The sequence below is a fragment of the Stegastes partitus genome, unplaced genomic scaffold, assembly GCF_000690725.1.
Source record: "Stegastes partitus isolate 25-593 unplaced genomic scaffold, Stegastes_partitus-1.0.2 Scaffold1360, whole genome shotgun sequence".
Lineage (NCBI taxonomy): Eukaryota > Metazoa > Chordata > Actinopteri > Pomacentridae > Stegastes > Stegastes partitus.
Window position 1 is genome coordinate 192,385 of NW_007579091.1, and position 25,656 is coordinate 218,040.

General features: G+C 43.7%; 3 protein-coding genes across 4 annotated transcripts in view; 2 read left to right on the forward strand and 1 right to left on the reverse strand.

The window, feature by feature from the left end:
- Positions 1-8,409, forward strand: part of mtmr7b (myotubularin related protein 7b) — a 16,198-nt gene extending 7,789 nt beyond the window's left edge. The window contains exons 8-14 of one of the 2 annotated variants that reach the window (XM_008298928.1): positions 413-522; positions 886-1,011; positions 1,100-1,149; positions 1,897-2,097; positions 3,389-3,523; positions 4,772-4,898; positions 6,833-8,409. In XM_008298928.1, the coding sequence (XP_008297150.1) occupies positions 413-522; positions 886-1,011; positions 1,100-1,149; positions 1,897-2,097; positions 3,389-3,523; positions 4,772-4,898; positions 6,833-7,174 (1,091 nt within the window). In that variant the 3' untranslated portion in view covers positions 7,175-8,409. Of the gene's footprint in view, positions 1-412; positions 523-885; positions 1,012-1,099; positions 1,150-1,896; positions 2,098-3,388; positions 3,524-4,771; positions 4,969-6,832 lie in introns of both variants that reach the window. The other variant, XM_008298929.1, reaches the window with a different exon arrangement.
- Positions 8,410-9,033: 624 nt separating this feature from the next.
- Positions 9,034-15,021, reverse strand: pmm2 (phosphomannomutase 2). The gene is made up of 8 exons (XM_008298931.1): positions 14,788-15,021; positions 13,570-13,681; positions 13,412-13,488; positions 13,239-13,330; positions 13,018-13,117; positions 12,330-12,405; positions 12,079-12,194; positions 9,034-10,260 (listed from the first exon to the last, which is right to left on the reverse strand). The coding sequence occupies exons 1-8, from the start codon at positions 14,860-14,862 to the stop codon at positions 10,156-10,158; spliced, it is 753 nt and encodes a 250-aa protein (XP_008297153.1). The 5' UTR covers positions 14,863-15,021; the 3' UTR covers positions 9,034-10,155.
- A 6,104-nt stretch (positions 15,022-21,125) lies between these two features.
- Positions 21,126-23,733, forward strand: LOC103370031 (high mobility group protein B2-like). The gene is made up of 5 exons (XM_008298932.1): positions 21,126-21,207; positions 21,998-22,157; positions 22,470-22,618; positions 22,735-22,909; positions 22,997-23,733. Exons 2-5 carry the CDS (start codon positions 22,011-22,013, stop codon positions 23,174-23,176), a joined length of 651 nt encoding a protein of 216 aa, XP_008297154.1. The 5' UTR covers positions 21,126-21,207; positions 21,998-22,010; the 3' UTR covers positions 23,177-23,733.
- Positions 23,734-25,656: the final 1,923 nt, after the last annotated feature.

Genomic DNA, 25,656 nt, shown 5'->3' on the forward strand with positions numbered 1-25,656 from the left:
GCTAACATGATTAGATTATTAGTCCCTTGTGTGTCTACAGCCTCACAAACTGTAGGACCAGCCTTCCCCTTGTTCCTCTCCTTCCTCCAGAGGTTTGACTCTCAGGGATCCGTTTGTGGTTCAGAACTAAACCAGGGGTTTTGTGGGCGTTGTAGAAACAACCGTCTGTGGAGTGTTTTGAGCTGAAACTTGTGTTGGATCACAGTAACCTGTTGGGACCTCTGAAGGTGAACGACTGGACAGAAAAGACGACGAACATCGATGTGAATGTGAACCACTGTGAAGCCTCATGAGTGTGTTTGATAAAGACGTGAACGTTCGCTATCGGAGCGAACACACTTCCTCTGATGTCGTCTCTTCCTGCCTTCCTGCTTGTGTTTACATGTCGGCCTCCTCTCTGTCGTCCAACCAGTGGGCGAGATGCGAGCTCCGTCCATGTCGGACTTCCTGTGGGGCCTGGAGAACTCCGGCTGGCTCAAACACATCAAGGCTGTGCTGGATGCTGGAGCCTTCATCGCCCGAGTGAGCAAACCGCCACACAAACACGTCTGATGCTGGTCCGGCTTTGCGGAGCCGATCACAACATGGAGAACGTCAAAAGTAGGGACGTCCTGGTCCGATGAAAGCATCTCTCGCTGATCGGTACCGACTCTAACCTCAGCGAAGGACACGACGTATACGACTAAAATCAAACTGAATATAAACACACATTTATTGTAAACTTTGAGCAACAGACTAAAATAAACCCCTGAAACCCGCTTTAGGAGCAGCACTGCTCCCTGAACTCACCGGTTTTTATGGTTTTTGTCTCTTGGATCAAGCAGAATGAAAAACAGCAACACATTCCTGGAGTGTTTCAGGTCTCACGCTGCTGTGTGTCTGCAGGCGGTGGCCGACGAAGGCGTCAGCGTTCTGGTCCACTGTTCTGACGGATGGGACCGGACCGCCCAGGCCTGCTCCGTGGCCAGCATCCTGCTGGACCCGTACTACAGAACCATCAGAGGGTTCATGGTGAGGCTCACAGTGCCGAGGACTTCTCACTGAGTGTCTGAGGCTCCTCTAAGGTCCTAAACTCCTGTTTCCTCCTCGTCCCGTCCAGGTGCTGATAGAGAGAGACTGGGTTTCCTTCGGACACAAGTTCTCCCACAGGTCAGTAAAAGTCTGGACCTTTTGTTTGCATGCTCGTTTGAAGACGCTCCATTAGCCGGTTCCTCTGCTGGTACCGTCAGCAGCGAGAGACAAGCAGTGAAATTAAATCAGTGTCATTCCTAAAGCTTCCCAGCTGAGAACTCAGATCAACCAAACTGTGTTATTGACCCGACAGTATTATTTATTATAGAAATTACAGACTTCAGTTAAGAATCCACAAAGTTCTGCAGAAAACCCAACATGGCGCCGCAGAGATCCACAGTGAGAACCGACCAGTAGTCCAGCCTGGTTGTGTTTTTGTTGCTTCTACACAGAACTGGATCTTAAAGTACGCACATGTCGGCGAACGTATCGTCAGATAGAGCAGCATGTTCTGGAACCAGCTTCTGTCTGGTGCTTACCACTGCAGGGTACTGGTTCAGGTAGTCCAGCTCTTATGGCAGTCACACATCCAGCCATCATCTACACCTTGATCCTCACCAGGGGGGCTGGAGCCGACCCCAGCTGACTCAGGGTGAAGGCAGGACAGTCACATGACTCACAAAAGCTGCACGCCGACCAGAGATAAGAAAAATAACACGATAGAATAAATGAGATAAATAAAGGTGCAGACCAAAGGGCCATCGGGACATCTGTCACTTAGAAAAATGAGAAAAATGTGAATGATGTAGCTCCAGGCAGAGACATGTTGTCATGTGGTCCAGTCTGGTGCTGACGGGCGCTAACGGCAGACCCGCGCCCCTGCAGGTACGCTCACCTGGACGGCGACCCCAAAGAGGTGTCTCCGGTCATCGACCAGCTGCTGGAGTGCGTCTGGCAGCTGTCGGAGCAGTTCCCTTGTGCCTTCGAGTTCAACGAGCGCTTCCTCATCACGCTGCACACCTACGTCTACTCCTGCCAGTACGGCAGCTTCCTGGGGAACTGCCAGAAGGAGCGCCGGGACCTCAGGTAGGAGCTCACCTGGAGGAGGTGTTGAGACGCTTCGTTCCAGCGTCAGGAGGTCTGTCAGATAAAAAGCAAACTCACAGGTTTGAGTTTCCACAGCGAGAGCATCTGATGGAGCGCTTTGCTCTGATCTAAGGCTCCCTGAAGGTGTTTTAATCCAGTTTGCTGACGTGCAGACTGCAGCAGCAACGTGAGCAGGACCGAGACGAGAAGAAACCCAGTTAAAGGGCTGCAGAATCAATTCTATCTGGATCAGAATCAAGATTTTGGTTCCACACAGTTTAATAGACACAATCAACTGAGATCAAAATCAAACGGTGCATGTCAATAAGATCACTTTAGTCAGTCTTTAAGTCATTTTGGGGAAAGATTTTGAGTCGTTTGGGCAGAATTTGACTCGTTCTGCACCAGTTTTAAGTCGTTTTTTGTTTTGTGGGCGATTCTCAGCTCATTTTGGACAGTTTTGACATTTTTTGGTCACGCTCTGCAGCATTTTGAACAAATTCCAAGTCGGTTTGGACACATTTCAAGGTTTTTTTGGACAATTTTTGAGTGATTAAACAGTTTTGATTCATCTCGGGCAAGTTTCAAGTATTTCTTTGTCTCCTGAATCCCCCCAGTTTTCCTTAGAATGATTCCAAATCATGATTATAATCTGCTGAGGTTTCCTGTATAGTTTCACATTACAGTAAATATCAGTGTCGGTTTTTGGTCAGTTTATTCGTTTTGTTTTCCTGTTTAGTCGATAAATAAGAAAAGATTCTGTGTGTTGCGATGTGACGGACGAAGAAAGAAACGAGTTTACTGTCTAGTGTCTCGTCACGTGCAGATTATTTGATTAAATCAGTCAAAAATAAGAAATCAAGTTGAGTAAAGTGCTCACGGATTTATAGAATAATTAAAACCGATTGACTAAAAACAGTTACAGAGACGAGAGATAATGAAGACAGAAGCATCTCAGAGATAAACGATGAAATAAAGACGGGACAAATAGAATCAGGTGAATAAATATACAGACAGTTTAGAGCTGCCGTCATGACAACAGGATTTACCAGAGATCAGTGGACAGAAGTGGAAAGCGTCTCCGTTAATAACCGCTAACGAGGACGAACACGTCGAGCTCCGTGTAGCTGTTTGTCGTCCTCCAGCAGCGCCGACCGGCTGCTTCGAGCGTCACCTGCACTGGAGCGGGACGAACAGATTCATTCCCCTGCTGGCCTCTGGTCAGCGTTAACGTCGACGGTTTCATCTGCAGCGTGACTGATGTAAAAAGTTCTGTTCTGTTTGTGTCCAGGCTCCGTGAGCGGACTCACTCGGCGTGGCCTCAGCTGTGGAAGGACCGGTCCGACTACGCCAACCCGCTGTACCAGGCCGAGCTGAGCCAGAGCCAGGGCGTCCTGAGGCCCAACACCTCGCCCTACTGCTTCAAGTCAGTCCCGAGCCGTCCTGCCGAGTCCACGAGTCCACGAGTCCACGAGTCTCCTCCTCCTCCGACGTAGAGACTCAGAGTTTATCAGAGTTCCACCTGACGGCTCGCTGCACCTCAGCTCGTTTAAAAGACGAGACAAGAGGGGAAACATTTAAAGAATGAACTATAATAATGATCAAAATACACACAAGCAGCAGTCCTCCCCGTCCGTCACAGCATCGGTACCGACCAGAACCACCTCTTATGTTTCTGTGGTGATTAATGCACCAGCATGTAGAAGCTCTTTAACTGTGCTCAGATATAATCATTATTGTCGTCCCTAAACTGTCAGACTGACTGTTTTACAAAAAAAGGTTGAAGTTTGAATCATTCTGGACGATTCAGGAGTCATGTCAGAGCAGTTTTAACGGGATCTGGACGATTCTTAACTATTTGGATGAACTTTGAGCCGTTTTGGACAAATTTTGTGCAATTTTTGTAATTTTGGACGAGTTTTAAATGTTTTATGGACACATTTTGAGTCATTTTGGACAAGTTCCAACTCATTTTAGATTATTTTTTAATTAATTTGGTCAATTCTTGACTTAATTTGGACAAATTTGGAGCAATTGGACACTTTTAAGTACTTTCAATTCACTTCAGACCATTTTTGTGTGATTTTTTTTTGGCCAGTTTTGATTCATTCTGAACAATTCTAAACTCACTTAGAACAGATTCAGAGTTGTTTGAATCATTCTGGATGATTCAGATGTAATTCGGACATATTGTGTGTAATTTATGTGACTCTGGACAAGCTTTAAATGATATTTGGGCAGATTTCAAGCCATTTTGAACAAGTTTGAACTCATTTTAGACAAGTTTTTAATTAATTTGGTCAATTCTTGACTTAATTTGAACAGATTTTGAGTCGTTTTGGACGATTCTTAACTCACTTTGGATGATGTTTAAGTCAGTAACCGACATGCTGAGCTTCAGAAAGTCTCACGTGTAAACAGGATGAAACTGTCTTAGATCAGGTCGGACAGAAACTTAACCACATGTGTGTAATTTCTGAAAACAAATCAGTTTTTTGTCCTGAAAGCTGCAGAGACTCTGATAAACAGGGTTTGGTTTCTTTGACTCTCTACACCAGATGAGATGGAGAACTTATGATGGAGACACTAATCGATCAGATCAAATCTTAAAGTTCTGCTGGTCCAGACCCGTCTGATCACTGTGACCACCAGTTGTCGTTGCTGTTTCCTCCAGAATGTGGAAGGGTCTCTACAACCACGTGGAGAAGTCGGCGCCTCCTCGCCAGTCGCCCGCCGACTACCTGGCCGCCGTGAGGGAGGAGTCCCAGCAGCTGGAGGAGGAGCTGACCAATCACCAGGAGGTACCGCCAGGAGGAACCGCCCACCACCACCACCAGCACCACCAGCACCCCCAACCGGGCTCCAGACAAGGCATCCAGCACACAGACACCCTGTCAGACACCTCCGCAGCTGTCCACCTCCACCTGACCTCCACAGCTCTCACATGTCTGCACAGAACAACGTCAGGCTGTTTTAGTTCAGCCTGCAGAAGTCATTTCACACTTTCAAATTATATGAATCAATATGATTTCACTGAGCAAAGTAGTAAGAGCTTCACATTCTGTTCAACACGTTCTGTTTGAATTCATCCTCACATTTGTTCCATTAACTTTCCAGCTGTGTGTGTTTCCTAGAACACAACACTTCCCTTAATATTACAACACATGGCTAGTGTGAAATACGCTCTGATCGTGAGCTTCATGTGAAATCCAACATTTGTTTACAGTAAACATAAACAGGAGCGTACACGGAGGACAACACCAGCGTCAGGCAGGAACACTGGATTCCTGGGTGCTGAATGATGCTCCCAGAAGTCCGATGTCACGTCCACGTGTTGCTTCATTCCCCAGAACAGCAGCTCCTCGGCCTTTATCGTCTAAAACATTCAGCATGGTGCACATAAATCCTCCTGTTTCAGTCGACTCTGTCGTTTTGTTGATCGTAGAAAAGCAACAAAACAACCTGAAGGCGGCCATGTTTTCACACAACCAGATTCATGTATTCAGTGTGAACACAACAGAATCATTCTCCTGGTTTCTGATCGCCCTGGTTCGGTCCAGCAGGGGGCGCTGTTCCACCACAACACAACACAGAGGTTTTATTTCTATGTGCACATTGATTTAACTGTTTATCTGCAGGTTACATCCACGTTTGAGGAACTTTAGTCTGTTTGAAAGAGTTCTTCTGAGCAGTTTGTTCATGTGTCGGAGGAGGAACGATCCTCAGTGAGATCTGATGTGTCAGCCAGACATGTGGGAAATGAGAACCGTTGCTTTGAGGATTCATACATTTTGCATTTTCAATGATACAAACCAGAGAAGAAGAAGCAGAGTCATCTCAGGAAATCTCACTTTTAGTGGGAAAACAACCTTACAGACTATTATTAATAATCCAGAGCAGTTATGTTATTCTTAAATCTGAAAACAGAACTAGATGGTCCGGGTCGCAGGAAACATAAAACCGGCCAGTAGCTGATTCAGAACATCTCACTGTAAACAGAGACCAGGGCAGAACATGAAGTCAGCAGGTAGGATGAGCTGGAAGTCCGTATTCAGTGTGGATCTATTTAAACCTGCTAGATCTCCATGGTAACTGATGCTCTGGAGCTAGGTCTCCATGGTAACCGATGCNTGGAGCTAGGTCTCCATGGTAACTGATGCTGTGGAACTAGGTCTCCATGGTAACCGATGCTCTGGAGCTAGGTCTCCATGGTAACTGATGCTGTGGAGCTAGGTCTCCATGGTAACCGATGCTCTGGAGCTAGGTCTCCATGGTAACTGATGCTGTGGAGCTAGGTCTCCATGGTAGCTGTGGAACTAACCTGGTTCAGGTTCTGTTCAGAGTTCAGATTTAGTTCTCCCTTTAACCAAACCGTTTCCTGATGATGGTGTTTTCTGAAGCATCGCGTTGCCATGGAAACCTACATGTGTTCAGCTGCTGATGCAGAGATCACATGAACGTGTTTCTATGTTTGGTCCATTTACTCTGCTGGTCCTGCAGCTGATAGATCACTGATTAGAACATTGATTATCTATTGGTATTTATTACAGAGAACATTCAATCAGGAGCATTGATTCACTCTGATTGGGCCAAAAGTTAAAGTGATTTCCTGCTTTATGGGACAGAGTCAGACCTGAATGAGCTTCAGCACCAGATCAGGTTTAAGTGTGTGTGTGTGTGTGTGTGTGTGTGTGTGTGTGTGTGTGTGTGTGTGTGTGTGTGTGTGTGTGTGCAGAGGATAGCAGCTCTGACCGGTCGGCCAATCACGTGGGAGAAGCCGTTGGTTCTGAGGAGGACGACTAACCGGCCGCGGCAGCGTCACAGCGGGCCGGACCCGCCCACCGCCTACACGGAGCCAATCACCAGCCCTGCACAGGACCGCGGCCACACCCCCTCCTCCCAGCCAGCCAATCGGAAGGCCCAGCGCACAGACCCCGCCCTCACTCTGCCTCTGGGCCCGAAGAGCGCCGAGCCCGACGACCTGTCCACCTGCAGCGACCTGGAGTCGGGCGTCGCCGACCTCAGCAGCCGGTCCTCCAGCGGTGGCGATGACGGGAAGGAGCCGGAGCTGGAGTGAGGCTGGGACTGGGAATACTGGGAGTACTACTGGGAATACTGGGAATACTTCAATACTACTGGGAATACTTCAATACTACTGGGAATACTTCAATACTACTGGTAATACTACAATACAACTACTACTGGGAGCTGTGGGAGGGAGGCAGAGGCTGCTGACTGGAGGCAGGTGGATTTATCTCTTAGAGTGATTCCTCACCGACTCTTTTTGGAGCCATTTTTTTTTTTAAATTCAGGTTTTCGTTGCACAACCAGACGAGCTGCTTTTTCTGTTTTTTAAATTAAATTAAATTAAATACGTGGAAGCTGTTAGTTTGTATTTGAAGGGATCAGCACTGTGACGAGAGACTGAAGCTGAATCTACGTTTGTCACAACCGACTCGTTTTGGAAGAAGTCCTGAGCGACTCGTTAGAGGTGTTTAATGGACTCTCAGTCTGAGGAGCTGCTGGTCACTGAGTAGAAACACAACTAGGTCACATAAATCATCATGTTTGCTGATGTGGAGGGAATGAGATGGATGCTCCTGGTGTTAACTCTCGATTAGACGCTCGTTAAAGTAAATCTACGTTTCCTGGCACAGCGAGGATCCACTCAGACACTCGTGGACTCGAGAAATTTGCGTCGCTTGAACGCCTCATAGCAGCATCGAGGTTTAACACCAGGAGGAGCCTCTAAACGTCTGAATCCCTTCTCCTCGCTTACATTCAGGCCATTATGTTCAGTTTTTTTTCCTCCAAACTCTTCAAATCACAGACGAGCAGCTGAAGAAAAGACGTGTTTTAGCAGCGACGAATAAGGGAACAGATGTACGGTCTGAACTAAATGTGAACAAATACGAGACGTTTACGACGACGGCTGGAGAAAAAGGGTTTTCTTTTGCCGTTTTGTGTGCAATTATTTTTACTCTGAAGCCATCTCCTGTTGTTGTTATCCTGCTGCTGAGGAGCCGACGTGGCGTTCTCATCCTTGGACCAGGCGGCGGCGACTCTTCACATTCCCACGCTGAGCAGCAGCGACTGAACTTTGGGGGTTTATTCTGAGAAATTCTGTTCATTCCACGTGTTGTTGTGTTTAAAGGCGACGACGAGCCGAACAAAGAGGGAACCAGAACCTGAGCTTCTTCTTCTCCTCTGTAGATCTACACCGTAGCCTGTAGCGTGTCCGTGCAGAGTGTGTGTGTCCTGTATCATCGATGTACATGATCTATCAATAAAGGCACCGTCAAAGGGACCCAACGGCGGCTCTGCTTTCATTTATCCATCGGCGAAGGTCACAGGGTCAGTGGTGGTTACAACTCTTTGTGTCTGTGGTTGTTTTTAGTCACGTTTTGCATCTCATTAGTGAATTTTTCTACATTTTTATTTCTTTTTTGGGGGTTTAGTTGGTGTTTCTATTTAATTTTATGTCACATTTTAGTTGTGTGTTTCCTTCAGACCATTATGTGTCTCGTTGAGGTGACATTTGGGATGTTTTGTGTCTTGTTTCGGTTGTTTTTCGTCTCTTTGTGGTTGCTTTTATTTAGTTTTGTGTCCCATTTTGCTCGTTTTACATCCGTGGTCTTCTCAGCAGCTCTTGCAGCCTTTCTGCGTCCCTTCCAGGTCACTTTCTGTCACTTTTACATTATTTTATGTCTCATTTTGGTTGTTTTTCATCTCATTTGGGAATTTTTCTGCACTTTTACACAAATGGAAGATTCACTGTTTGTCTCCATATTGTACCACATACATGTCGACCTGTTAGCGTGTTGTGTGTTTTTAAGAGTCACAACGTAACCAGCAGCCTGCAGACACACAACATCCCACCAGGTTCAGGCTGACAGACTTTATCTTTACTGTAAAAACAAAACAGGACAACAAGAGGATTGTTCCCTTCATTTATTTTCCACAGTTCACATATTTTTCAGTAGAATCGTCGTAAAAACATAAAAACTTTTTTCTAAGTGCCACGAACGTCACATGACTGCGTGTTATAAAGGTTACGACACACAGGCTCAGACTGCATGAACTCGTAAAACCGGCCGACGCACCACGACCTCTACGGCAGGAAACGTAAAACCAGAATACGAGAGAGAAGAACGCCGTCGTCTACAACCAGAGCAACGGTGACTGAAGGGTGACGGTGTTGACTCTGTTGGACTGAAGCAGATGATCGTTTCCTAGACGGACTGGTCTGGGTCGTGAGGAAAAATTTTCCCCCTCGAGTCAGAACAAAAACTCAGAAAGTCGTCAGAAACTCTGGTGTACGAGGTGTTGACGTCGAACGCTGCCGTCAAACAGAACTGGAGACCATGACAGAGAGTAGCATGCACCAAATGTTTGGCATCCAAGTCGTAGGAACAAGCTGCAAGACAAACAGCAACACGGATGCTACTGATGCTAACTGTTTAGCACGCTATTGAGTCTATTGTAGAGAATGAAAAGGAAAAATCAGGAATACCTCCATTTATCACAGATTAAAATCCAATATATGATCTTTCACCGAAACATGAACCTATAAAATACATCACAACTTTCACATGATTTCCAGTTCTGAGGAGATAAAGACCACAAGAGGGCGCCGTTCACACGGATCTTCTCATAAAGGCAGCAACGTTCGCTCGATGGCCAGAAACTTTGGGTTAAAGGTACAAATTCACTTGTTTAGCTTGTTGGTTTCCACGCAGAGTGACGTAGATCAGTTAGAAAAGTGATTGATTACTGATCACGATCGATCAGAGCAACATGATGGTGCTCAGACCTTTGTCTTTTCTAACCAGTGCCAACTAAGAAGTTGCTCCAGTCCCAGGATGTAACAGCTGGTTTGACGAATATAACAGATCAGATCAGAATCGGACGTTAAAAAAAAACGTTTTTTTTTTTTAAACTTGCAGAAGGTGAACGACGGAACAAACCGTAGGCGTGACGTGGATGGAAACGGATTCTGTTTGAGTCCCTTTAAGTGGAAGCCTGAAGTCCGTCAGAGTCTCTGAGCGTCCGAGGCTCTCAGGAGAAGAAGAGCTGCCGACAGAGCTGCAGGGTCTGCTCCGGACTCGACACCTCGTGGCCGATGGTCCGCGGGTCGCTGTAGATCTCGTAGTCGTTTCCTCCCTGAAACGAAACCGTGAGAATGAAGAAGCTTTCTGAAGTGTTGGGTTCAAACGAGCGGCTGAGGTAAATGAAGCGTGACGCAGCAGCTGAACGTTTTCTGTCCACCAGAGTCTGACGGGAAACATGTCGGAGGAGCGAATACCGCGATAATGAATTAAAATGTTGTGTCATGTCACAGTTTTCTACGTTCTGCTGAAACCTGAGCACAGTTAACGCTCCTTTCATCTGCTCAGGTTCACGTGTACGGTTCATATTACAGATCTTTACTGTTTGTTTCTCATTGACTGGAGAAGGTCGTCTACTTTGGTATTTTCCTGACAACAATAAAAGCTTAGTGATGGTGAGCTGCTGAGAACGGCACCAGAACCTTCCAGACGTTCAGCCTCCAGCCTGCAGGACTCATGTGGACTCTCTGGGCTCCGTCATGAAACCAGCTGCTGGTTCCAGTCTGCTGGAGTCTGAACCGCCTGCTCCGGATGAGCTGGACCAACGTGTTCTTTCACATTTCACAACAGCGTTTAAAAAAGAAAAGCTCCTGCAGTCGGAGGGAAGCTTCACCTGTTCTCGTTTATTTGATCTTAAATCATTAAACTTTTAGAACTATTTCAGCTCGACTCTCGGATTTGCCTGAAACGTCCTCGTATCATGAAGCCTGGGTACGTTTGCCTTAAAAAACACTTTTGCTAATTGGATGCTTTTGTTTTTTTTTTTACTACATTTGCCCGTCGACCGTGTTTCAGCAGGTTCTGAAAGTTGAGGCTGTTTGAACAACGATATCTGAGGAACTATTAAAGATAGAAACCAGATTCATTGAATCTCAAATCATCACATTTTTGGATCAATTTCTGCTCGACCATCTCTTATTTGTCTGCAGCATAAATAATGAATATTTATAAAGATGTTTGTACAATTTTACATCCATAAATCAAATACTGTTTGAAATATTTAAAGAAAAAAAAGTTTCCTGTCGATCTGCGTTCAGCAGGTTTTTGTTTCTCACATTGAGGTCTGAGGCTGTTTGAACGACAACGTCTGAGGAACTGTTGACGATAAGAACCTGAAACGTTCTGCTGTTTCTCATCACGGCGCTGGTTCAGGATCTGTCAAACTGAACGGGTCGATCAAATTAATGCCTGATTATGGATTAAATTAAATATGAGCAAAAGCTGCCGTGAAAAGTTCCATCTTTGAGCACGTTAATGAAAAGCTGACCGTACAGAAGCGAGCTGCTGATGTTCTCTGGTCACAGCAACACAGAACTCAACATGAGAACACTTTAATGTGAATGTCACACAGACAAAGAGGAAGTCACCTGAGCTGAACTTTTACAACTTCTGACAAAAACAAAAGAGCTTTAAAATGTTTTTTTTTTCTTTCAGACGACACTTTGTGGGAATAAACGTTGGCTTTGAGTCATTTCTTAGTGATTCAATGCAGAGAATGAATCTGAATCAGCGACGTGATGAGAAACGTATCTCTAGTAGTTCCTCAGATGTTTTTGTACAAACAAAAACGTGCTGAAAGCAGCTCGACGGCCAGTTTGACTGTGATGAAAGTGAATCAGAGTCTGAAGGTGAAACGTCCTGAAGCTCATTTCATCATCACGAGTGATTGAACTCTTTAGATTCTTATTTTAGTCTCTTTCCACTCGAGTCCCAGACTTTTATTTTCTATGAGACACACTTCTCATAATTTTGTTCTCTGAGGAACATTCAGGAACAGACTTTCCTCCTGCATGAGTCGAGCCGTCGCTACGATCGGCCGTCCGGCTGCTCGCTGACATTCTCATGCGCCTCCTGCAGCCGTTACAACACCCACCGGTTTGGTTTTGTCTCCAAAGAAGTGGATGGTGGAGTAGGCGTCCTTCTCAACGATGCCCAGGCAGTACCTCTTGTCCCAGCCGTCAGGAAACACGTCGAAGCTGATCTGGCCTCCTGCAGGGACACAAAGCAGCACATTTACATGTCGGAGCAGCTCGTCTGTGGCTCGTCACGCCTCGTTCTGCCGGAGCCGCAGGTTCTGTTTCAGTCACTGTGAACAGACGCCGCTCCGTAGCCGCCAGCACTCACCGATGGAAAACGAAAGTCCTTTTCCTTTGAACTCTTCCTTTAAAACAGACACAAACTTCTCCCTGATTTTCTCTCTCTGTAAGAAGCAGAAAAGAAAAACTCACACGTCTGCAGACGGAGTCAGTTTCTGATATTTTCGACCTTTTTACTCCAAACTTTACCACCCCAGCCAAAAACAACCCCAAGGAAACCTCTGCTCATACTTACTTTATCTCCAGGTTTCAGTGCAGTGAGCTCATTTCCATAATAACTGGACTTTTACACGTGCATTCTGTCACGATCTCACTAAACTTTGAATGAATAATATGCAGAAAGAAGCAAAGTCAAAACTGAAAATGAGTTTTAAATGTGAGTTGATTTTAGAAAAGAAGTGCCAAAACGAGACCTTTATCAGAGCCAGAAAGAATTACGACATCTTCAACTAGCATTTGGTTCCATCAGGAAAAAAAATAATAAATATGTGAGATTTCATAGAAATCACTTGATTCTGCATCTCTGCTTGAACAATTACCTAAAAATCAACCTTTTGCATGAAACAGATTCTGTAAAAAAATAAAAATTCTGCCTCAGTGCAACAAAGAAGCTGCGACGGACTCAGCTGTGACCAAACAACAAACACCCAAAACGTGTGAAATGATTTCTGCACATTCAGTTGATGGATTTACGGACTCAGGACTGGATTCGGTACCTGATCGAGCTCGTAGAACTCCTTTCGTTCCTCCTGCGTACAGCTGCGGCCGATCGGCGAGATGTTCAACATGCCGTTACGAAACTCAACGAACGTGCCCCTGCAAACACAAGACGACGCTCAGCGAACACAGCGAACAGCGTCTGCAGCTCCCCAGCAGGCTGCCTGTCACACCAGCTACAGAACACAAAGAAGTTCTGATGGAGACATTCTGTCGGTACCTCTTCTTGGGCAGCTTGATCTTGGCCATGTAGTTGAGACAGAAGTTGATGAAGTCTTGCAGAAGTTCTTCTCCCATGTGAGCCTGGATGGACTGAAAAAACAAAAACAGACCCGGTGAGCTTCCTGTCACATGAGCCGACACCACCACGTTCAGGTTCTGCACCGGCTTCACCTGCACAGAGAGCAGCTGTCCGTTCTTGTAGGCCACCAGCCCGTTCTCAGCAAACACGTAGTCCACCTTCTGGATCACTGCACAGCAGAACCAGCAGCAGAGTCAGTCTGATGTGCAACAAGCCACCGGGTCGACATTCACCTGTTCTACGGCCTCACCGTCACTGCCCAGCTGCTCCTGGATCTTACTGAGGTCCGACCCTCCCACGACGCCGACCCGAACCCGAGTCTTCAGCTCCTGCAGGAACTCTGCAACGTCTGGAGTCACGACCTGAAAACAGGATCGCACAACTTACATCCACCCACACAACCCTGCAGACTGAAGCTATACGCTATAGTCTTGTGTGAGTTGTGCATCCTGAGCTGAACACCAGAACCACTTCTGGTAACTTTGTGTTTGCATGCCAGTTAAAACAACAAGCGCTCACTTTCCTACTTCAGCTTTTGTTCCTAAAAACCCTGATGTCTGTGGCAGTTATGGTGTGATCGCACATCAGCCGTTCTGTCTGTTGCACAAGCACACTGATGTAGTAAAACCTGTTGTGTCACAGTGTCTTTGCACAATCATTCTCTGATCACACGCTGCTCCTGCAAAGTCAGAGGCAGCTGTTCTTCTTCTACAGCTGCTTTATTCACCTCTGGTTTTGCAAAATCTACTTTATTAGTGTTGCAGTGTAACTTTAAATGTGACATTATATGAGCTGAGCTGGTTCAACCTGTGAAAACAACCGGATCGGTTGTAATGTCGGACGCAGCAGATAAAATAAGGCCCGGTTTGACCCATATGAATATAAAACAGGATCATTTCTGTTTGAACACCTGCAGCGCATCTGACGTGACAGGATTTTCAGTCGTTAGCATGATGCTAGCAGAATCAAATAGATTAGCATCGGCGCTGTTTAAGCTAGCTGAGTATTTGTTGACCACGAAATGTGAGTTTTTAAATGTACGACATACAAAACGTGCCACAGATTTACACAGATTCATAGTTAGCTTGAATGCTTCCCTCAAAAGGTCCAAAACTACAAAAAAAAACTATCCGAGTGTTTCAGTTTTTGCATTCCGTCAGACACTTCCGGGTATCACAAGAGGCTAGAATCCAAAAATAAAAACTTAAAATCGATTACTGGTTTATTATAGAGCCACAGGATTGCTAACTTTAGCTGACAGGACAGTTTATCACAGTTCAGCCGCTAACCGTGTTAGCTGACGTTAGTTAGCGGAACCATTTAGTTTCTGCGGAGCGTTTTAAGGGTCGGACGAACTACAACAACAACGTGGAGCCGGAAGTTGCGGTGGCAGGAGTTGCTGTCATGTGTTTCTCTGAATGGACACACACTCACACTCACACACACACAAACACACACACACACACACCTGTCTCGCGGCTGTCAGCGTGCCGTCCACGTCAAAGAGGCAGAGCGTGCTCGTGTCCGCGGTGGCGTCACTCATGTCGGTGCCCGTCTCCGTGTTCCTCAGTGTTCCTCTGTGTTCTCGGTGTTCTTTCTGTAGTTTCTACAGTCCAGCTGCTCAGAACTACAACTGCTGCTGTCGCATAGCAGAACAGCTTCTTCTTCTTCGGTGGTGTTTCAAATGTAGCGCTGAACTGCGTGTCGCCACCTGCTGCTGCGGAGAGCAAAAAACCCGGTCGTTGGTGTCACATGAGGATACCGGAAGAGGTGGGGTCGTTACCGGAAGTGGGTATTATAATACAAATATTATATTATATTATATTATATTATATTATATTATATTATATTATAGTGACAGTGTTTCATTATGTTATTTTCAGCAAATCTGTATAAGGCTATTTTTAAAAAACGTATAGGTGGATGAGAATCCATGAGTGGTTCTTCCATCCAAAATCATCTTCTAAAACTTTTAAAAATTATGACATGCATGTTTAAAGAGCTATCCGTGACATCTTAGTTGCATATTTCAAATACTTTCTGAGATTTTTCTAGGAGCAAAAAAATTGCCATCAACCTACTTTAAGAACATTTTTTTGAATTTTAAAATGTTCAGTTTGAATGACAATGTGTCTTTAACTATTACAGCGAAAACCTGAAATTTTATATTTGGAGAACTATTTTATTTTGAAACTCCAAAACACTGTCCATTAATTTATTTCATTTAATTTGCTTTTATCAGTTGCAAAAGTTCAAAGTGAATAACATTATTTTTATAATTTTTGTGCTCAAGTACTTCATATTGAAAGTGTTCCACATGTTTACTTCTGTGTTGTTGTGACCTGCAGCTACACGTGGTTCAGAAAATATCACCAGCTGATTTCTGTTTTATCTTTTTGTTGTTGTAAATGTGCTTAAAAATGTGACTTTTTGTGATGGTTTCAGATTTTTTTCATATTTCCACTCATCCATAATCAGATATTATTTGAGCTACTTGTCTTAACATTACAGATTCTGAATCAATTACGTGATGAGACACAACAGTGAAAAAGTCAGCCTTTTATTTTAGATCGTTCCTGAGATACTCATGTTCAAACAGCCTCAAATTGTCATTTATAAAGTCCACTGACATCTTTTGTTTTTAAATTTTCACTGTTTCACTATTTTTGCACATGTTGACCTGTTGCACTATAATCATTGCACACGCTTTTTATTTGTTACATAGCTGTTTATAGTGCAGTAATAAATATTTGTTTATTAAACAAACACATTTTGTCTCCTTGCTGCGCGGCAAGGTGACGTCACACTTCCTGTTTTCCTGCCTGTAGCTGACTGTTTGTGTTCTGCAGCTGTTCTCGGCTCTTTCTCAACTATTATTAAACTGTTAAACTGTGCCTCATAACACTAAAACCCGTCTGGACGGTAAATCAAACCACTACACGGGCTGCTCCTCAAGCGCTTCTATGCAAAACCGCTGCACGGCTATAATATAACGCGGTGTTTGGCTCTGTTAGCCTAGCAGCTAACTAGCCAGACATGGCTTCTCTCCTGCACAGTGTGCCTCATGTTTAGCTTCTCCTCCGCCTCCTTTAGCGATAATGGTTCGTGTCAGAAATGCAGTTTGTTCGTAGCCCTGGAGGCGAGACCCAGCGAACTAGAGGCACAGCTCCGTACCGTGTTCAACCCGGTAAATGTAGCAGCTAGTCGGTACGGAGCTGCCTAGCTTAGCTCCTGCTAGCCGGGCTGGGTGACCGTCCGTAGGAACATTAACAACAGAAGGGCTGTTCATTACAACCTTCTCCAAATTAATGCAACTCCATCACAATAAAAAAAAACGAGCAATTAAATGTGGACTGTTAAGTATTAGAGCTCTGTCAGCTAAGTCTATTTTAGTTAATGATCTGATAACAGATCATCATATTGATGTGTGTGACTGAAACCTGGTTATGAAGAATACTTCAGTCTGAATGAATCAGTCACGTTCATGTTCATGTACCTGGAGGTACAGGCAATCCTCCACTCTAGCCTATTAATCAACCAGAGACCAAAACTTATATATAATTAGAATTTGTTTGAAAGCCTTCGTCTTAGTCTCACTCACTTGAATTGGAAAGCACAGAAACCAGTTGTGTTAGTTGTTATATATCGACCACCGGGCCGACTCTGAGGTTCTATGTGAATTCTCAGAGTTCTCAGCTGACTCAGTGCTCAGCGCACATAAAGTGATTATAGCAGGTGACTTTAATATCCATGTAGATGATGAGAACGACAGCCTCAGCTCTGCATTTAGTTCATTGTTAGACTCAGGTGGCTTCTCTCACAATGTCAATAAACCAACTCAGAGCTTTAACACTTGATCTTGTTCTGACATATGGCATAGACATCGAACAACAAAACTCTGTCCTCTCTGATCATTCTTAGTAACATTTGAATTTACAATAAAAGACTACGGATCATCTACCAAAGAGTTCCATTACAGCAGATGTCTGTCTGATAACACAGTAACTACATTTAAGGAAATGGTTCATTATTATTTACTTCAATGCCAACACAATGGAGAGCAGCTCCTCTGGTCTTAGTCCCACACAGGTGGATCATCTGGTTGGTAGAACTGCAGCTTTACTGCCTTCATCAACTGATGCTGTTGCCTCACTGAAAAAGAAGCCAATAAATGATCATAAAACAGCTCCGTGGTCGAGTCAGCAGCTGTGCATCTATAAACACAAAACTAAGAAGGTTAGAAAGACAGTGGAGCTCTAGCAAGTCAGAAGAACCTCATCCAGCCTGGAAAGACAGTTTCCTCTCCTGTAAAACAGTGATCCGCAGGACGAGAACTGCCTACTATTCATGCTTACTGAGGAAAACTTCAGCTCTCAGCAGTGAAGACGTCATGACCTTCTTCACTGATGAAGTCTGAATATGAGACAGAAACTCATGAACATGTGTGTAGGTGCAGCAGCAGCTCTGGATGCATCCATAGGACCAGATCTATACTGTGACTGCTTCTCTGCTGTGAACCTGTCAGAGCTCACGTCCATGGGAAACTCTTCTGAACCAGCAGCATGTCTGTTGGACCCAATCCCAGCTAGACTATTGAAGGACGTCTTCCCTCTAATAAATACTGCAGTATTAACTATCATCAGCTTCTCTATATTAACAGGCTACGTAGGCTTTTAAAGTAGCTCTAATTAAACCACTGCTCACAAAGCCTGCTCTAGATCCAGCTGTTCTAGCTACAGGCCCAGATCCAACCTCCCTTTGATTTCTAAGAGTCTTGAAAAAGTTGTTGCAGCCAATTATGTGATTATCTGCATAGAAATGGTTTGTCTGAAGAGTTTCAGTCAGGATGTAGAATGAATCATAGCACAGAGACACACTGGTGAAGGTCACTAATGATCTCCTTATAGCTTCAGACAGTGGACTAGTTTCTGGACTGGTTCTACTGGATCTCAGTGCTGCATCTGATCCAGTGGATCACAGCATCTGATTACAAAGACTGGAATGTTTATTGGGCTTAAAGGAACTGCACTAAACTGGTTTAAATCATGTTTATCAGACAGATTCCAGTTTGTTCATGTTAATGATAGTTCTTCCACCCGCAGTAGAGTTAGTGATGGAGTTCCACAGGGCTCTGTGTCAGGACCTATATTATTTACCTTGTACATGCTCCCTTTAGGCAACATTATTAGGAAGCACTGCATAAATTCTCCTGTATCAGCTTCTCTTCAGTGGCTTCCTGTAAAATCCAGGATAGAATCTAAATCCTGCTTCTAACATATAAACTCTCCATGAGCAGCTCCATGTGACCTTACAGACCTCATGGTACCGTATCATCCTAACAGAACCCTTCGCTCTCAGACTGCAGGTCTACTGGTGGTTCCAGAGTCTCCAGAACCAGAATGGGAGGCAGAGCCTTCAGTTATCAGCGCCTCTGTTGTGGATCAGCTCCCAGTCTGGGTTCTGGAGGCAGACACCCTCCCTGCTTTATAAAGCTGATAGTTAGAGCTGCTCAGGATCACCTGAACTGTCCTTGAGTTGTGCTGCTGTAGCTTCAGACTGCGGGGGATTCCCATGATGCACTGGGCTCCTCTCTCTTCCTTCCATACAGTTATAACCACCATTACATGTCACTAACTCTGTGCTTGTTCTCTCTGCAGACGTCTCTGATCTACAGTTTCTGTTCTCACCCACCTCCAGAATACTTATTGTTCTGTTCTACTGCTGCTCTCCATCAGCTGTCCTGCTATCCCCACCCCCTATAGTTATATGCTGTAAACTGTGCCATGCAAATGAACTGAAATTTTAATTGAATTGTTACCTCAGTGTGTGTGAGTAGATGTGAGGATCCGTGTTTGAATGAGTTCGTTCTGTAAATGGAGTTTGATTGCACTGATTACTGATGATTTCTGGTGAATTCTTTATCTGCTTTATCAGATAAATCAGTTCTGATGAATCAGTGAAGATCTCAAGCTTTACAAGAAGTAACTATATAAATATCTAAACACTGTATGGCATCGATCTTCACCAACTGCTCCAGCCGGCATTGTAAAGCTGACGATGGAGGCTAGTATGCTAATGCTGCTCCAACAAAAGGGGACCCTGGGCGCTGATGCTTTCCTTTGACATGCGTCTAACACCTCCACCCCAGCTCTCTTTACCTGGACGACTGCAGCTGGGAGCCCCTCCACATACATGTAAATCACATCATGTAAAATAGGTCACATTCACTGAGAGGTTTCCTTCAGTCTGTTTGACTAGAATAAAACATTTACAGTCAGATTCATTAATTCCTGCAGAACTCTGAACATTTAAAAAAGTTGTTTTTAAAAAAGAAAGTGAAATCAGGGCAACAAATATAACCAAAATAATGTCATTGTAAAAAAAAATATAAGTGTAAAATGTAGGCTAATACGGTTCAAATTCATTATTTACTTCACAGTGCTGAAGCTTCATCCAAGAAATGATAAAAATGCACTAAAACATGTCATTTTACTGACCACATGACAGTTTGAAGTACAATCCAAATGACTCTTTGGATATCTGAAGGAGTTTCACACGTCGGATACTGGAAATTTAAATCATAACTGGAAACAGATGAACTGGGAACGCCTGAGACGTTCATTTTGACGATATTAAATTAGAGATATCTGCAATATACATATAAATAACCACTCTATTACATGTTAACACTCATCCACTTTATATTTAGGAATTTACGTCTGTAGCCTGAGATACTTTAAATGATCCTTCATATTTAAAACCAAAGAGAACAGTTCCTGACATGATTAACTCAAGCAGAGCCACTTACAGCAGCTGTGTTTTAGTGTTTTTGTGCTTTTATTTGATGGTTATGGAGGAAATAACCTGCAGCAGATGGTCCCGGTAGTGAGAACATTACCAGCTTCCTTTCTTATCAAACTGACCGATAAGAATGTAATTTTAATTTGTAATTCTGAATGTGGTTCAGTTAAAGACCGTGGTTGTGACTTAATATGAAATGTAGTGACTTTTATTCATCAGTTCAGTGTTATTCTGTCGGTAATGTCAAATTATAGAAGCATTGTTTTAACTTTTCTTCCTAAATGTGGTGAAAACTCAACTTTACAAACGTTTAAAAAGTCTGTTTTGTGAGCCATTTTACCACCAAGAGCTATCAGTAGCTGAAAGGAAAGCTTACAATATTTTATTTTATTTTTTTAATAAATCTTTTTGGGTTTTTTTTTCTGTTATTTTCATATTGTGAAGGCTCTCGCTGCTTTAAACGCCTCTTGTGTCTCAATATGAAACGTACTGACCTACATTTTACAATCACAATAAATGTATGCATCACAGCAGCCAATAATTAATCAGGTTTCCAATATTTAATCAATACACTGTGGTATAATCAGCCAAAATGCCAAACCATGCGAGTTTTGTGTTAGTATTTTGACTTGTGGTGTGAAAGCAGCTGCTGGAGCTGTGTTTCTGTGCGTCCCCTGAAGAATCTTCTTGTTTTTTCACCGCAGACAGAAGCCGCTGCTTTGCTCCGCCGCTAGAAAACAAACGGTTAAAGCGTAACCGGACACATCAAGACGTTTGTCTCCCCCAACAGCGAACAAAGGAGCCTTTTCGCGCCGTGAGTTTAAAACCCCGCCGCAGCCAATCAGCGCTCAGATGACGCACACTAACTTGATGGCTTGACCTCACGGGATTCGGCCAATCGCGGCGACACATTCGTCCTGTCGTCCGCGTTCAAATATGAATGCGGAATTATGACCAATCAGATCGAGGCGAGGGGAGGCGCTAAGGAACTAGTTCTAGGCAAGTTAGTTGGGCCTCGCAGACGGTGACAAAACAGTTGCGCGTCCTTCCTCATTCACTCGTTTACAAGTTCTCTCGCTGAGAACAGGTAAGGTTCGCTCTTTTTACCGCTTTATCTTTATATTTTTGGTATTTAAAGTTTTAGTCGGTTCCATGCGTTAATATAAAAGGCAACCAGCTTGTGTTTTCGCAGCTTTACGGAAATTACATTCATTTTATTTAACTAACTGTTTGAATTTAAGTATTTTGAATGTTGTCATAAATCACCTTAATCGTGTTTGAGAGGGAAACCGTCGGATTGTGCTCGTTTAAACGAACAAACTGCGAAGTTCGGGTCTGTTGTAATGGCGGTTCAGGCCGACCAAGTTAGTGCGCAACATGCAGTTCAAACGCCATTTGGTTTGGTAGCGTAGCCCGCTAACCGACGGCCGCTCGGCTACGGGTTTGAGTTTGAATGAAGTCTCGGTTCGGTTCGGCCTCGGGCTCCGCTGTCGGCTGCTTACAGCTGCAGCGTGCTTGTTTGTACGGGACTGAACCGGTTCGTACTGGGTCACTTTGTTGGGTAAGTTTCAGGGCGCAGTCTTGGTTTAGGCGGGAAGATACAAAATGGAGTCGCGTCTTTTTGTCCCAGAGAGGCAGAAATCCGATTAGAGCCTTAAAAGAGCCTCCGGGCGGCCGCTCGCTCCGTTTGTGCCGCAAAAACACAACTTACAGCCGCCGACGACGAATGTGTGAATATTTGTTCTGATCGAGATTAACTTAATTAAAAGTTTACATCCGTATATGAGCGTGAAGTTAGTTTATTCCACCGAAGTAGGCCCGTAGCGCGAATAGTTTTGTTTTGGGTTTCATGTGATGTTTTTTTCTTTTGTTTGTAGATTGATCGCAGCCATGACAAAGGACCCAAACAAGCCGAGAGGAAAAACCTCCTCCTACGCCTACTTTGTCCAGACCTGCCGCGAGGAGCACAAGAAGAAGCACCCGGGGACCAGCGTCAGCTTCGCGGAGTTCTCCAAGAGATGCTCCGAGAGATGGAAGGTGAGCTGCGGTCACGGATTTTATCGCGAGAATTCACCAAATGCACGCTGATATCTGTTCTCTGGGTGGTGTTTTAGTGTCGCTGCACTGTGAAGTTAAGGCGTCTGTTATCAGGGGGATTCCAGACTGCAGCTGCAGCAGTCATGTCGTTTCTGCCCATTTCACCAAAAGAAATATTTCTTATTTTGAGTGCTAGTCACCACCATTTAATCAAATATGGAGAGGAGATAACCCGTGTTTATATCATCTGTATTTATGAAGTTCATAAGGCTGAATGTCTGAATTTTAAGGTTTTTCTCCTGTATTGTGTAGACCATGTCACCCAAGGAGAAGGTGAAGTTCGAGGACATGGCCAAAAATGACAAGATTCGATATGACAGAGAGATGAAGTCCTACGTCCCCCCTAAAGGCACCAAGAAGGGCAAGAAGAAGAAGGACCCCAACGCCCCAAAGAGGCCACCGTGAGTGTTACATTTCATTTATTTATTTATTTATTTTTTTAGAGAAATTCAGATTAGTTTGCGTGCAGGAGTAAACACACCAGCCATTAAACTCCCTCCCTGTTGTGAATCCACAGCTCCGCTTTCTTCGTGTTCTGCGCGGACCACCGCTCCAGGATCAAGGAAGACAACCCTGGGATCTCCATCGGCGACACCGCCAAGAAGCTCGGCGAGATGTGGGCCACGCAGAGTTCCAAAGACAAGGCTCCCTACGAGGCCAAGGCCGCCAAGCTGAAGGAGAAATACGAGAGGGTACCCACACGTTTACATCTGCATGGCGGCGGTTGTTTCTCTTATATGTAGTTATTACGGTGTAATAAGTGTATTGTTGTCTTGCAGGATGTCGCCGCCTACAAAGCCAAGAGCGGCTCAGGAAAGAGCGATGCTGGTAAGAAGAGCGGTCCCGGCAGGCCCGCCGCCAAGAAGGCAGAACCAGCCGATGACGACGATGATGATGACGATGACGAGGACGACGACGAGGAGGAAGATGAAGACGACGATGATGAGGATGACGACTAAGTGTGTTAAAGGATGTGAAGTTTGCAATGCATTGTTCAGCTTAACTCCTGTTTGTTTGTGGATGATTCCAACAGTATAGCCTGCTGTCCCTGTCGGTCTGCCTCTGTAGGGGCGGACCTGTACTCCTTTTCCAATTCAGGGATTTAGTTTTTGTTGCTTAGTCCCCTTATGATTTGTTTTTTTTTTTTTTTTTTTTTAAGTTTTTCTGCTGAGCTCGGGTTCGTTGCATCTTGGAGCCTGTCGCTGTTTGAACAGGCAGCCAGATATAAAGTTCCTGTGATGAAATGACGGACTGAGACTCCTGTGCAGGCAGTTGGACAGCAGCAAGTCAAGTTGTTCTGTTGTTGTTTTTTTTTTTTTTTAAAAAGAAATTATTGTTTCTGGAAGCACTGCTTATGTTTTCTGTTGTAGTGGTGCTGTTTCTTCACTGTCATTTTACTACCAGGATTTATCTGTAGTTTGATTCAAGATGTTTGCAGCCATTTTTAATGTGGAACTTTGAAGACTTGTAGAACGAATTTTTCTTTTGTAATAAAATTTTGTATATTGATTATAAATGTGTGGAAATGGGATTCATTAAGTTTGGAATAAATGAGCTGAGAAGGTGATTCAGCTGTTCAGGGTTCTGATTCATGTGAAGGTTTGAATTCCAGATGGAGTTTAAAGTCAGGAAGTTTGACATCAGGTTGTAGCTTCAGTCCTCTAGACAGTGAAACACAGGTGAACACAGGTGTTAATCACTTAATGAAGCTCTTTAGGTGCAGAGCTCTGATTAGTGACGGTAACACCTGTGCTCACCTGCTGCCTCCCGTCATGGTGTTTAAAGGCCACTTAAGTGATGTTTTCTGAAAAGCGTCTTCCCAACAAGCTGCGATGGCGACGGAGGTTTGGCTCGCCTGAGTCCAGGTGAGACGAGAACATCTGGGGACAAATGAGGTCACGTTCAACCACAAATGTCTAATCTCAGATTTTCAAACTAAAAAGTAGTTTCAGAGATCTGTGATATTTAAAAATACACAGTGAAGTTGAAGATGTCCACAAATAAAACTGATATAAATCATGATGTGTATTAATCAGAAGAGACGTCCCTACTGGTGACCGCCGCATTAGTTATTTAAATCATGCTGTCAGTAATCAGCTCAGTTCTCATTCTAATGTCTATAAATGACATGTTTACTGGTCATAATATATTTGTGAGTTTTAAAATTACAACATGGAAGTTCATATTCTGACCAGGAACTAGTGAACTGTGGATGTCTGCAACGCTTTACTTTCTTTGTTTTTGGAGATTTTCAGAATCAACACACAAATAGCAAAAAGAAAACTGAAGCTAAAAGCATTGTGTATTTATTTTTGGGGGTATTTTTACTTCTTTTTTCCTTTTTTCTTTGTTCATATGTGTCATTATGAACTGTTTCAGATCCTACAAACTGTGTTACTGAATATTTATTGTTATGTTGTTACTACTACTACTACTACTAATAATAATAATAGTTTACGTGGAATAAACTTTGATGTTGCACAGAGTCACCCTGAAAACATTAAAAAGACGTATAATTTCATTTTGAGCTTTTTCTGAGTCATCATATATTCTTATGAGTCCGCTTTACATTTTATTTTTTTAGTTTTAGTCTTTTAGTTTTTTTTTTTTTTTTTTTTGGTGGGATTAAATATGTTGTGCAGGCTATGCAGAATGCTGTCCGTTATGCTGATCAGTTTGACTCCTGAAAAAACAGATGAAATCTGAATGGACCCTGGTTGGTCCTCACTAATATAATCACAGGTTTCACTGGCTGTTCACACGTATATGTAGGATATAAATAGCAACATTTTACAGAGCCAAATCATATGTTCTTATTTAAAGTCTTGTTAAATTCATTGCTTGTCTAAATTATAGACATCCACAACAAACTGCCTGTCAGTGTAAAAACGGATGAAATCTGAATGAACTCTGGTTGGTTGGCTCTAATTTTAACACACACACAGACTCACACGCTTGTGATACTCTGGACATGTCAGTAGTGTAAATATAGGAAGCTGTTTTAACAAAACAAGGGTCTACTGACTGTTTATTTTACTACATCAATAGTAGAATTTCTCTGAGTCATAAAACATGTTAATTAATTAATCACAGTGACTTTTCAAGACAATACCACTGTTATTAGTAGCAATTAGTTATTCCAGGATTTCTGCAAATCTTGGTAAACCTGTTAAAATGCAACAGTTACATATATTCTAGATTAAATGTACTGTATATCTGGCGATAGAAATGTTTAATTTTAAAAACAGATGAAATCTGAATGGACCCTGGTGGGTTCACTAATATAAACACACATCATGGAGCACAGACTCACACACTTGTGGTTCTTTGTTGGGAGCCTTTTTCACATGACCAGGTTTCATTGACTGTTTGGCTGTATTCATGACGTCAGTAGTCCACAATATTTATGCTTGTTAGTCATCTATATTATAGATAAAAT

Bases quoted from the DNA above. Each gene is read 5' to 3' on its own strand.
- pmm2 (XM_008298931.1), bottom strand. From the start codon at position 14,862: ATGAGTGACGCCACCGCGGACACGAGCACGCTCTGCCTCTTTGACGTG. The intron at 13,118-13,238 runs GTACCGACAGAA...TTGTGTTTGCAG, and splicing joins ATCAAGCTGCCCAAGAAGAG to GGGCACGTTCGTTGAGTTTC. The intron at 12,195-12,329 runs GTGAGTGCTGGC...GTGTCCCTGCAG, and splicing joins AGGACTTTCGTTTTCCATCG to GAGGCCAGATCAGCTTCGAC.
- LOC103370031 (XM_008298932.1), top strand. From the start codon at position 22,011: ATGACAAAGGACCCAAACAAGCCGAGAGGAAAAACCTCCTCCTACGCC. The intron at 22,158-22,469 runs GTGAGCTGCGGT...TGTATTGTGTAG, and splicing joins GATGCTCCGAGAGATGGAAG to ACCATGTCACCCAAGGAGAA. The intron at 22,910-22,996 runs GTACCCACACGT...GTTGTCTTGCAG, and splicing joins TGAAGGAGAAATACGAGAGG to GATGTCGCCGCCTACAAAGC.